We start from the raw sequence: 14,039 nt of genomic DNA on the forward strand, positions 1-14,039 counted from the left end.
GGGATAAAGAAGAATCTATTGTCTGTCTCTGCGCTTGCTAGACTTGGACTTGTAGTCAAATTTATGGATGACAGTTGTACTGTTCATGATTTGACTTCTAGTGATATGATTATTGTATCTGGCACCTTGTTTCGTGGGCTGTATAGGCTCAATTCTTATGACAAGTGTGTGGAAGATTCAGCAAATGCAATTTCTGATGAAAAGGCAGTTTCAGATGCAAAACTATGGCATGCTCGTTTTGGTCATCTGAACTTTGCTAGTTTGCTGCGTTTGCAGAAATTTGATATGGTTGCTTCATTGCCCCCTCTTGAGGCACCATTGAAACATATTTGTGAAGGCTGTATTTTGGGCAAAATGCAGCGTTTTGCATTTCCAAAGGATGGTTCTGTGCGGGCCACTCGCAAATTGCAGCTTGTACATAGTGATGTATGTGGGCCTATGCAAACTCCATCATTTGGTAAACACTTGTACTTCGTGACTTTCATTGATGATTACTCGAGGCATGCATGGGTATATCCACTGAAGGCAAAGACCGAAGTGTTTTTGTGCTTCAAACAGTTTATGCTTATGGTTGAAAATGTATCCAATTGTACTGTGGGCACCCTCCGTTTTGATCGAGGGGGGGAGTACATGTCTAAAGAGTTTGATGCATTTCTGGCTAGTCGTGGGATAAAACACCAATGTACAGTGCCGTATACCCCTCAGCAAAATGGTGTTGCTGAGAGGAAGAACAGGTCACTTATGGAGATGGCACGATGTATGGTCAAGAGCCAAGCTTTGCCACATGCGTTTTGGCTTGAGGCTGTCATGTGTGCTGCATATGTACTCAACAGGTGTCCCACTAAGGCCTTGCAGTTTATTACTCCATACGAAGCTTGGCATGGCAGGAAGCCTTCTATTGGTCACTTACGTGTCTTTGGTTGCTTGGCCTACGCTTTAGTGCCTGTGCAACAACGCAGAAAATTGGATGATAAGACTGTCAAATGCATTTTTGTTGGTTACAGTGCTGAGAGCAAGGGTTACAAATTGTATCATCCGCAGTCAAAGCGTATCTTGATTAGTCGAGATATTGTTTTTGTGGAAGATGCTGTGCAGCCTTTGTTATCATGTACCAAAGAGACAGGTGTGAGCTCACGGGATGTATTTGATACATTGTTGCCTCTGTTTACAAGTGGAAATTCAAATGTAAGTCCTAATGAGGCAAATATTCAGCCTATGCAGATTTCAAACGACATCATAGATCAGCCTATTTCTGATGCAGATTTACAGGATGTAATTTCTGAGGATACGGCTGAAAATGAGCAGGCTAGAGGTATGCCTAAATGGCTGGTGCAAACCTTGCGTGATAGTAAAATTGATGCACCTATATCTAGTCGTACTCGTTCAGGTTTTCAGCATGCCTCTTATGCATCAGATTGTTATGCTTTGGCTGTGTCTAGTATGTGTGAAGAGGAAGAACCTCTTTCATTTGATGAGGCACAAAAATCAGAAAATTGGTTGGTTACAATGCAAAGTGAATATGATGCTATAATGAAGAATGGTACATGGTCTTTGTGTGATTTGCCTATTGGTAAAAAGGCCATTGGATGTAAGTGGGTTTTTAAGTTGAAACGAAAGCCAGATGGCAGTGTTGATCGCTATAAGGCTAGGCTTGTTGCAAAGGGTTATGCTCAAGAAAAGGGCATTGATTTTGATGAGACCTTTGCTCCCACTTGTCATATGACTACCATTCGTAGCATTTGTGCATTGGCAGCTCATAATGGTTGGAATGTACATCAGCTGGACATAAAGACTGCGTTCTTGAATGGAGATTTGCATGAGGAGGTGTATGTATCGCAGCCTCGTGGTTTTGTTCAAAGAGGGCAGGAAAACAAAGTGTGCAAGTTGAAAAAGGCTTTATATGGTTTAAAGCAAGCTCCACGAGCTTGGTATGAAAAAATACATGCATATTTTACTGCACATGGGTTTCAAAATAGTCCAATAGAAAGCACTTTGTATGTTAAACGTGTGGATGGTGTACATCTAATCATTGCTCTCTATGTCGATGACATGCTGCTCACAGGACCAAATGAGAGTTATATTGCTGATTTTAAGGCTGATTTGAATGCCTCTTTTGAGATGTCAAATTTGGGGCATTTGCATCATTATTTGGGGATACAATTTAAGCAGTGTGATGGAGGTATTGCTTTGTGTCAGACAAAGTATATTGAGACATTGTTGCGGAGATTTGGCCTTGAAGACTGCAAGCCTATTGCTACTCCAATGGAGACAGGTTTGAAGTTGAGTCTTCATGATGCTGGAGATCACTTTGATGTCACACTCTATCAGACAGCTGTTGGTTGCCTCATTTATGTATGCATTACGAGGCCGGACATTCAGTTTGCAGTCTCACAGGTGAGCAGGTTTATGCATAGCCCAGGGTCTCAGCATTGGAAGGGAGTTAAACGCATCTTTCGCTACTTGAGTGGTACCATACATCTTGGGTTGTTTTATCCCAAGGGGGGATCGTTGTCGCCAGATTTACATGCTTTTTCGGACTCAGATTGGGCTGGTTGCTATGACACAAGAGTGTCCACAAGTGGTTTTTGTTTCATGCTCGGTAGCTCATGCATATCTTGGTTGAGCAAGAAGCAACCTACTGTGGCCACTTCTAGTTGTGAAGCTGAGTACAGGGCAGCTTTCACAGCTACGGTTGAGTGTGTGTGGCTCAGACGGCTTATGGCTGATTTGGGTGTTGGACAGGAGTCTGCCACCTCTATCTACACTGACAGTCAGAGCGCATTGACAGTTGCGAGAAACCCAGTTTTTCATGCTCGCACAAAGCACATTGAGGTGCATTATCACTATGTCAGGGAGAGACTCTCAGCAGGAGAGATCAGCTTGGCCTATGTGCCAACACAGGACAACCTCGCCGATCTTTTCACAAAGGCGCTTCCTCGTGAGAAGTTCGAAGCTTTCCGCAAAGCTTTGGGCTTGCTCCCCTTTGTGGATTGATCTACTTCGGGCATGGTACTCCCCTATACATGAGTGCCAGCTCTCGTTCACACCATCACTCCCAGGGGGGATTTGTTGCCATATACATAGGCAGTGATGTGTGTGAACACACTTAGGTCCGCCGGGGTACTTTTTCCCTCTTTAGGAGGTTTTTTTCCCCGGCTTGTATATACGCCCATCATACTAGGGCTAACTTATCTTTTGTACATTGACACAATCTAATACACTTTGTGTTGTGTGCATTCTTGCTTCTTCTTCTCCAAGCTTTGTGTGCTTTCCTGCAACCCTAATTCCAACATTTCTCAAGGCATGGTGGGCAAAAGCCTGGTCAATGGTACAATCCATCGCCTAGAACTTTCCTTTAACTTGCAAACCTCTCCAAACATAATTCTTAACAACGCATGGGTCTAAATATTTAGTGAAGATAGATTAGCCTCTCAAGTCGATGTTATTCTTTCAAGTTTCACCAATGAGTGGCTACTTCAACAAAAAGCAACAACTTAATAAGAGTTTATTTGACTCAATTCTTATACTTCATATATATATGCTTCATCAGAGCACTTAAATATACATAAAAGCATAAAAAGCACATGGGAAGAAGCATGCAGGAACAAGTCCTACTCAATAACATTTGACAAGAATCCTGCCACACAAAGAGACATCATCGAAGGCCAATTTCTTCAAATGATGAATGTCGCTTCAATGAATCAAATGAGGAACTAAGAATCACCATCTCATTCTGATGATTTTGTCTACGTTCCTCCGGATCCTTCCCTCCCTTCTTTCCCATTATTAACATCTCTTAGTGTCCCCACTAACAGAAATCACATGTAACCATGCTTATGATTTCCAAAAACAAAGTGAGCAAAAAAACCCCAAAAATGTTCACACAAATCCAAATTCAAACATCTATAAAAAGTATCATGTTCCTTGCTTTTGATATTCCTCTATGATAGAGTCGGACTCCTTGATTTGAACCTAGTAGGTTTTCCATGTGAGGTTTGCTCATGTTCTTTTAAGGTAGATTCCTTTTTAAAAACTGTTTGGGTTTAGCTGAGCCATGCTCTTTTTTTGTATTATCACAAAAGTGGGCAAGCGTTGGCATCTTCCAAAATTTTGGGAGAGCCCTTCTTGACCTTAATGCATCCTCTAAAAAGTCATAAATATCTTTCAACTTGAGAATCATTATAGGTGACAATGAAGTGATGTAAGAGTTTTTCCCTCATTTCACGTACAACACCTTTGGTTGTCCATGCCCTATCTTGTTCATTCTATAGTAAGAATTTTTTGTATAGGGCTCGCTAAAACTCTTCCCAAGTTTCACAGGAAACTTCTTATCCTCTCTTAAATGCATCCACCACTTATAGGCATGACTTCCTATTGATAGAGTAGCTTCCATCACTTGATCCTATGGCGTATAACAAGATCTTGGTACAAGGAGAAATCTCTCACCACTCACGTACTAGAGTTGAACAACATGTGCAAATAAATCAACCATGGCAAAAGCATATGAAAGCACATAAAAGTATGAAAAAAATAACACAAGAAAAAGCGTTGGGTGCAATCCCTTCCAGTGTGATGTGAGTGCCACCTTCCATATGCGGGTATTTTTTATATTTCTTCCATAATAATCCAAGGAGCCATAGGCCTATCTTTTACAAAAATAACCATAAGTCTTGCAACTAAGGTTGCAACCATAAATAATTGCACTCACACATGTACAAAATATAACATGCCCCAACTATACAAAATGGGTCGCGGATATAACAACAAAATATCGGCAACAAAATGAAATACTCATGATACTGCAAATGATAATATGCACTATGCACAACCCGGAAATTGTAATTGGCTCTATCATAGTGCTCATCACCTATTGAAATCAATTGGACTCTTCACAATCAATCCCAACATCATAGCATATGATAAGCATAAACATAAATACCAATAACACTAGCTCAGTATATAACATAGAATCACCAGCAATGTCATGTGCAAGACATGTGCAGGCTAATCCCAGAGTTGACCCTTGAAAGGCAACAGATAAAAGACAAGATTAGAACCAAATTTTGGAGCATATGTTACAGTGTGGATAGGGAAGGACTGGTGGAGGACAAAGGAGGTTGTTGGCCAGTGCAAGGTTGGTTGGTGGTATTCCACAAGACCCAAGGGGAATGGCAATCTTGTGACTTGGGTGCCACTTGGGGCACACCAGCAAAGGCTTTTAGGCAACGGTTCCAAGGGAGGATAATCCCCCAAGGGGTGGAGTGAGAGTGCCAAACTCAATACTCAAGAAAAGAAGACCATAGAAAGTGTTAAAAGGATAGGGCATGAAGGGATAGGGGACAGAATGGAGCAAGATATAGAGCTGTATAGCATGTGATAGTGTACATACATGTTGGGTAGTCACTTTGAAATCGTTTTCAAGCAAGAATAGAAGATAATGGGAAAAATAGTGAGTTGGCTGCCAAGAATAGATAGAACTCCCAAAAAACACACTCCTATTGGAACTTACATTTCAACAGCCCCCCATAAACCACAATAGAAAGGTCCTTGAATATAAACGCCACTCCATGCCACACCTCAAAATGGATTCAAAATGAACCATCAAAGAAGTTGTCCCTGTCCTTCCCATTGTTGACCGCATCTTGACACAGCCATCAAACATGCTTGATCATCAACATGCATCAATGTCATAGGGAGATTATATTCAGTTCAGGCATCATGGCCAAGTTCGAGGACTTGGGAGCCCAAATGGTCTTTTAATCATGTGACACCATGATAAAGGGCTGAGCTGCAATCGACTCCTAGAGCAGCTCAAGTACTGCCAATTTGTTGCACTAGCACATGACGTTTGACAATGCCGATCAACCTGCAGTGCAAGTTTTACACTGCAACAAGTCCCCATGCTTATGATAGGTAGACCAAGTCCCTATCAAGCCGTTGCTACTGCATACCGTGTCATGAGTGTTCAGAACCGCCTCAAAGAAATCCTAAAAAGCCTAGAAATGAGTTTTATCGCAATCATTGAAATCAAGATGTGATCTGCTTTCCCATGTTGCAAAACTGACATTCTCCAAACTTGTGAAAGCAACTTTCTTAAGATTAAGTCGGCCTGTTCCGCTCTTATTTGCGAGCTTGTATTCAGGTGTACATTGGCGTGTTCAGAATCTTGTTTCTGCTAATTATGACAAGACACATTAAAGGTATACCCCTCACTTCCACATTAGTTACAAACTCTCAATCAGGAAGGGCAGCAAGGGGACAGAGAGGGGAAATAGGCTGAGGCTTCCGACTTGCAACGTTTTTCCCCTTGCTAGCTGCCCTCTCATAGTGACCCCTCTTTTACAATAGTCCAACTAATAAATAAATTCCCTACGATGAAACCAAGCTGGTTGGTGAAGAACTTATTGAAGATGAATATTTCCAAGGTATCGTGTATCTATGCATCGCTATAAAACTTAAGAAACTTGAGAGAGAGAGAGAGAGAGAGAGAGATCATATACCCTTGTATCATTTCTATCAATCTGTGTGCGTGTGTGTGTGTGTGTGTGTGTGTGTGTGTGTGTGAGAGAGAGAGAGAGAGGAGTATAATTTTCTCCATATTTTTTCTAGGCCAAAAAATCAATGCACCAATTACCTCATGCCCAATGTTCCACATACTAGACAAGCAGAGAACTACACATGGCTTGATTCAAGATGCACATGCGCATATGGCTGCTTTCACAAGGTATGGGCATGTGTGCATTCTAAGAAACCAAATTTCGACAGCACTTCATTCAAGAGCAACTGATCCACAGATGCATCCTTCAACAACCCAACAGATCAACAAAGGAAGCCATAACACTTTTTGTTTTTAACGGCAAAAGATAATACGTGAAGCTCCAACTAGAAAGACTGGCATGAACTGTGCGTTGAATCAGATTTAGGGCTTCACATATTACACGCAGATGGGCAGCATCCATAATAAACTAGCCCTGGTTCTGTGATCGCCGCACTAGGACGGGGAGACGTGGAAGGCCCCTGATACGAAACGGCAAGATTGGGAATTTCTTGCATACCGGACTCCACACCTGTCCTCGCCTGAATAGAGAGAGCATGACCTCAGAACTGGAGAGGAGGCACTAGAGCTCATACACCTCAGCCAAGAAAAAATGACCTTAATTCGATGGCTTTGCACTGTCAATGCCCATACATGCACTAGTGGCGGCATGTCCAATCTCTCTTAACAAGCTCAACTATTAACACATGAAACATGAAACAGATGAACACACTATAAAAAGGTCTCGTACTATGTTTTACCACCTCAACAAGCCAGTGCACATAATTTAGTAAACTACACAAGGCTCAGTACGGCTTAAAATAGGTCTTAAAAGTAGGATGCATTGAAAAAATTACTGCAAATGCAAGCCCTCAATTTAAAAAAACAAAATTTACCAAAACTCGAGACCACAAATAACATAGCACTTACTCGACGGTATGCAGCACTACCTACATGTGCAAAATGACACCTTGACACAGTACTGATGACTAGCTTGCTTTCATGACTGTAACCTTGGGCGTCACCAATATGCACAAGTCAACCCGGCAGCCTATTTACGGACCATGCCAACCCTCTTTTCCCCTTTAGCATAGCACTAACCCTCTTTTCCCCTTAGCATAGCACTACCCATGAAAGACGTCCAGACTCCCATCTCAAATTCCAACAAACCACATGATCTGCTGTACCTCATTTTATGAGGCATACATGATCTCTCCATCCAGACTGCACAAAATGTAAGGAGAAGGCAAACACCTTACTTAACACAGAAAAGGTATCAGATAAAGGGGCTAAGCTGCTTTTTCCGATTGATTGCATAACTACTGCAAGATCCAAGTACTCCAAAGCCAAAAAGCAAAAAGGAGATGTGGGTATATACTATGCTAAGAATAAGTACAGCTTATATAGTGCAACAAGATGCAAGATTGCTTTGTCTTGCCACTTCTAACCACTCTATCTAGCTTTTAAATCAACCACTACCACACTGATATTATCTTTGCTACCCCTGCCATAAGCCAGCTTCACTAGAAGTGCAGCAACAGCGGACGATACAGGGTCCTCACCAGGTGGAGCTGATCTCCGTTCATGCTTTTTCCGGAGAGCAGCCAGGCTTTTCCGGGCCACTTCACAGGCAAAATCATTATTGATAACATCCCACAGTCCATCGCTAGCTAAAATCAAGCACTCATCCTCCTTCATCCGCTGAATGCATGTTACCTCTGGTTCAGAGATAACATAACGCTTCAGATAACGATCCCCTACATCAAATCAAATGATCCCACCAACTGAGCCACAACATACATTACTTGATCAGAGAAACACGAATTTTTAGAAGATGACAGCAAACCTATTGCCCTGGAGAGTGCCAAAAGCCCCCCTACTCTATAGCCGTCCCAACATATAACTCGTCCACCAGCAGCCTCGATGCGGCTAGTCTCCTCCTCTAGCTCGGGCTGTCAAAGAATGTATCCAAAATAAAAAAGATAGTCAAATGGTTTAACAAAGCATGAAAGATTGTGAAACGCTTCAGACAAGAGGGAACAGCTACCCATAAACAGCGATGTTCAAACAACTTGTGTACCTTGTGATCTCTTGATAGAGGTATGGCCGTGCCGCCTCGTGCAAGGACAGCTCTAGAATCTCCACAATTAGCAACAACAATCTGGCAGGAGCCAACCACTGCCACTATAGCTGTTGTACCAACATTCTCTGGGGCAATTGCATCCACACAGCAAGTGCAGCCACTATCCACTGTATCATCATCTCCATGTACCCCATTCGGACAAACTCCACCAACCTCCTTGTCCATCTTTAGGAAAGCAGCTTTCATCACCTCATCCCAGTTCGCATTCCATTCATCTCCAGATTCAGCCTTCGAATCACCCACCCCGAAAAACTTTGTGAGCTCCTCTGCAAGTAAATGATGAAGCCTTTCCATGCAATAAGTAGAAGCCTGCAACACATCATTAAGCAACAATAGGTTCATGAACATCTAGAATGACTTCAATCCAAAGCCCATGACTCAATGGGCTCCAGGCACGCAAGTCAAGGAAAAAGTTTCACACTCCAACATACAAAAGCAAAGACGAAAGACTCAAACTCACTTGGGAACCACCATGACCATCATATACACCAAAAAAGTGCAAGTCTGAAGGTGCTTTCCTGTCTGCCTCATTCTCACAACAGCATCCTCCGATCAGCCCACAAGGAAGAGCCAAAAACGATGGCACAATGGCAGCTGAATCTTCCATTTCCCTTCGGCGTCCGCAGACCAGTAACTTCCCACAAGAAGGGAATTTCGAACCTGTCGAATGATGCCGATCAGGAGAGGCAGAGTCCTCAACAACTGTTGAAGGCATGGGAGGAGCCTTGATAGCTGAATCCACCATGTTTAGGGCCAATGGCACCGTATCATTGTGAAGACTCTCAACAAGCCCTTTGGAGGTCATCCTAGCAGCTTCCCCAGCATCCACAACACTGTCTACCCCATACGATAAGGGCTTCACAGCACAGTCTGGTACAAAGGAGGTGTTCTCAATCATCTGCTCAAAAACCTGGTATGTATCATCTTGCTGATGCTGCACAGATTCAGCCATCACAGGGGGAACGCACTTGGAGGAGCTGTCTATTAACTCAGCTGTCCATGCCGTGCAAATGGTGTCTTTCTCATGTTCATCATTGCCATTCAAAGGGGAGCAGGCAACTTCTTCTACGCTTCGGCTGGCCTTCCTGATCTTGAGGATATACTTGCTGGTGGTTTTGTACGATCCCTCTGGAGGAAAGGACTGAGATCTAATCAGCCCAGTACACTTCATATGCCCACTAGTAGAAGAAACGTATACTTCCTTGCCATCAAACTCAGCAAGAAACTGGGAAGCTTGGGTTGCATCCAGGTCACCGGGCCCTTGAAACAGAGGGATTTTCTCCTCGACTTCACATAGATGGTAGACACTAGCGCGAGAGCGCTTCTGTATGCCCTGATGGGCATTCCTTGGGCTGAACATCTGCTTAAAGCGTCTTATCTCAAATCTTTTCCTCCTCTTACAGCTGATATCCCAGATCTCTCTCAACAAAAGGATTCTGTACTCTAAAAGGCCACTTCCTTGCCATAGAGGATGCGCCCCTGTTGTGTTTCGTTTTCTGCCATTGCAGTGTATATTCTGCCTTCTAGGCAGGGTTCTTTTTAACTAATAGAAGGATCTCTTTTTTAAGTAGCCGGGTCTCACCCATCACGCACCCCCCCCCCCGGGCCTCCCTTTCTCTTTCTTTTCCCCCTCTTTTGTGTGCATCACTTACTTTCCTATGGTAAAGCCATCAGAAAAGACATCTAAAGAACTGACCTAAAGAGAAAAGGCGGCTGTTACTGATACTCTAGATGGTCAGCGCTGCTGCTGTTTTTTTTGCTGTAGCTGCCATAGCTGACAATCCGTTCTGTCGTGGTAGAAGACGGCAATCCACCTTCATTGAAGAATTGTACAAAGCATATCATCTTGTAAAAACCCTAACAGGTATGGTTAACACCCCGTACCTATCTTCAAAGCTTCTTACTTATCTTGCCTGCACGTTAGGGTCAGTGTTTGCGTTGAGTTACATGATTCTTTTCTACCGCTGAGGGTCATTGGTTTCAAGCTCCTTAATTTGCAACTTAAGAGTTGAGATTTACATGCTTTGGCCTGCAAATTGAGGTTAGGTTTCTGGCCGACCTCTTCTCCTCTTCCTTACAATTTAGGGGTAGGGTTTACATACTTAACGCATGCTACTTAAGAAGGCCTCTGCCTACAGTATAGGGTTAGGGTTTGATAAGCAGCCCCCTTCCTTAGGGATCACATGGAGCAGACAGAGATCTGGATACACATGTCTTTTCGGCACCTTCTTTCTGATTCGAGGCCCTAATCCACAGTGTAGCTGCTCAAAACTAAACCTACGTGCGGAACACAATCAGTAGAGGAATACAGAGCACACCTTTACATAGCTAATCTTTTGCCTCTTGCTGAACCTCCGAGCATGCAAAAGCTTATGGGCTTAACGAAACGATGGAGGAGAAGGCTGGACACGAGAGTATGGACCTTGGAGTTGAAAGGCAAAACTTGGGTCTTTGGAAGAGACGAAGAAGACATTCAAGTCTCCTGGCGACACGTGTCTTCCACCTCCCCTTGTAAGGTGTCAAAATCATTGAATCTCAATTCACACTAGGTCCGTCCCAGTTCATTTGACCCTTTCATATGGAACTCAGTGGCCGCGGTCCGCCGGTCCGGCCTTAAGGGGAGGAGTCTTGCAATTGGTGGCTTTCCCGGATGGTGTCATTCCTATGTACACACCTCCACCCAAAAATATTGACACACCCTTTATGTGAAAGTTTGGTATGAACCCACCCTTAGAAACAACATTGACAGCACTTGAACCAGTTCACGAAGAATATTTTCTTAAAACTTGCAATTTTAACATTTACAGGTTTTTCACTAAAATGCTTAAAATTTTACCAACTTTAAAGACTTTTACAATTGCAAAAACAAATTTTGCAAGTGAGATCATGAATTTCGCAAGTGAGTTGTGAGGGTTTGCGGGTTTTCTGTGAACACTAGACATAACAGAGTCTTAGAGCCCCCATCAAAGGAAAAGGTATTTTCGCTTCACTTCACCAACAAAGTTGCTTGTCCATCTATACAGCACGATCTAAATTATCCATGTGAAAAAGAGCTAATAATGTAGGCAAGTATTCATGTCATAGTGTAAGGGAGGTTCATATCCTAATTCAAACTTATCGCGTAGATGATAATGGATCGTGTCATGTAAGTGGTTGTGATAGGCAAGACGTATAGCACTCAATGTGTGGGGCGCACAATGAAAAGAAAATCAGTATTGGAGGCATGTAGAAAAGGAGGTTCATGACCTCATTTGAACGTATAGATTATAAAGGACGCTACCATGCAAGCAGTTGCGATGAGCAAGACTCATAGCACTCAATGCATGCACCTAAGTCAAAGACAAAGATTGTGTATGATGAGAACAAAGTCATTATATGAGGCATTTGGTTTCCACAAACTCCATCTTCACCCCATCTTTGTTTATGATTATAGGGCCCATTCATTAGCATAAAACACTTTAAAGCAAACTGCCTTGCATCATAGTTGTAAGGCCAAGTTGACCTACAATACCAAACACCACTAGAGAAGGATGGTCGATCCTTGAGTTCCTCTCTTGGCATTAACATATGTAAAGTCTACCACAAACTTGTTTCACGTGTCTACATAAAGTGCAAAGCTTTTGAACTTTGTGTGAAAATTTTACACTTAGATCAACAATACTTGCCTCTCATTCCAACTTTAAAAGTTTGCCTATTGAATAGTTTTCTTTACTCTAGCCCATCTCCATGAGCTTCTTTTTAAAAGTACATACAATCATGACTTGCATCTAGCTAGCAGAAAATAGTCCACCTCTCTATCTTGTTTAACTAGTTTGTCACACATGTCCCTTTCACCCTATTTACAACTGTCTACTATGCTGCATGATGAAGTTTTTTCCCCACTTCTTCGCGTCTCACTTCTACTACTTTACATGATGAAGTTTTCCCCCCACTTCTATGCTTGCACTGAAATAGTTCATGAGAGTATGTTTTCCCATAACTTATTGTTGGGCCAATGGAGAATCCTTCATGAGACATTCACTAGATAATCTTATGGCAAAAATAAGTGACCTGAACACTTATATAAGGGACTTTATAATCAAAGCTACTTTTTATGTATGGGAGATATTGGCTAACATATGATTGATGTATAGTAGGGAAGATTAATATTAGCTAACATATGATTGATGTATAATAGTGTTGTTGACCTTACAAGTACATCCAGGTAACTGAAAACTAAAACTTAATGAACCTAAGACATTTTACTCTAATCACTTATCGTATATGCATTCCCTTGTTGGTAGCATGAAAAAGTCCATTTTTCCAAAGCTATGTGGCTCTTATTCAACCAACAACTTACATTATAACATGTCAAGGCCTTTCATGCTTCCAACTATACTTTCATTAAAATGAGGTGGGCTCTATTCAACAAGTCGCATTATAAGATGTCAAGGTTTTTCATGCTTCTAACTATACTTTTATTAAAAAAAGGTGGGCTCTATTCAATCTCCTTTTCTTTAATTAATTTTTAAATATAGATGGGCTCTATTTAATCTCCTTTTCTAATATAATAGCAATCCTAAGAGTCCTACAATACATCATGGCTAAAGATTATAAAGCGATTACACTCATGATAATACCTTTTCATTAAGTAAACAATCTTTTTTATGGGAGGTGTACCATGTATATGGCAAGTTGAACTTTGACATTTAGGCTTTTGGCTTCCATCATACTCTACATACTTGTGGGTAACAACTTATATAGTATGCCATCTTTTGGGATCTCTATTTACCTCTCATTATTTCTAAGGAATGTTAAAGTCAAGTTGGATAAACGCCTTCGTTTATGCTTGTCAAAACTTAACATGTAGTGGTTATTTCGTGCATCGACATCTAAGCACACAAATGAGTAGATATAAGATAACTAAACTGTGATATACACACGACACACCTTTTTTAATGGATGTAGACTACAAAGTTTGCATGAAGGAATTAGACGTCGCATGTAAACTACAGTGTATAACAAAAAATGGAAGATTTTTTCCCTTTTAGCCATAATCTTTCAAGCTTTGAGAAGTATTGATAAAATGAGTCGCATGCTAGATCTAACAATGAATCGAGGTTGAGAAGCATTAATAAATTAATGAGTTGCATGCTAACCTATAGCAGCAGTGAATCTAGGTTGAGAAGCATTGATAAATTAATGAGTTGCATGCTAAAATGTTTTTTGTGCAAAACTTTACGTACTTCATGAACTTAGGGACCTTAAGAGTTTCTAGTCTAAAAATGATATAGTCTTCACATTACACAATGGTTTTGATGCTTTGTAGCATTGAAAAGTAGTTATTTTTTAAACACCAGGCCATTTACAAAAAGATCTTTA

General features: G+C 41.7%; 1 protein-coding gene across 1 annotated transcript; it reads right to left on the minus strand.

Annotated features, from left to right (window-relative positions):
• Positions 1 to 7,811: 7,811 nt before the first annotated feature.
• On the minus strand, positions 7,812 to 11,131 carry LOC147633599 (putative protein phosphatase 2C 8). Its single transcript, XM_086806722.1, has 4 exons — positions 9,139 to 11,131; positions 8,616 to 8,987; positions 8,382 to 8,487; positions 7,812 to 8,292 (listed from the first exon to the last, which is right to left on the minus strand). The coding sequence occupies exons 1-4, from the start codon at positions 10,036 to 10,038 to the stop codon at positions 7,988 to 7,990; spliced, it is 1,683 nt and encodes a 560-aa protein (XP_086662848.1). The 5' UTR covers positions 10,039 to 11,131; the 3' UTR covers positions 7,812 to 7,987.
• Between the last annotated feature and the right edge of the window lie 2,908 nt (positions 11,132 to 14,039).

Source organism: Cibotium barometz, chromosome 12 (assembly GCF_041138505.1).
Source record: "Cibotium barometz isolate CiBa-2024 chromosome 12, ASM4113850v1, whole genome shotgun sequence".
NCBI classification, from domain to species: Eukaryota; Viridiplantae; Streptophyta; class Polypodiopsida; order Cyatheales; family Cibotiaceae; genus Cibotium; species Cibotium barometz.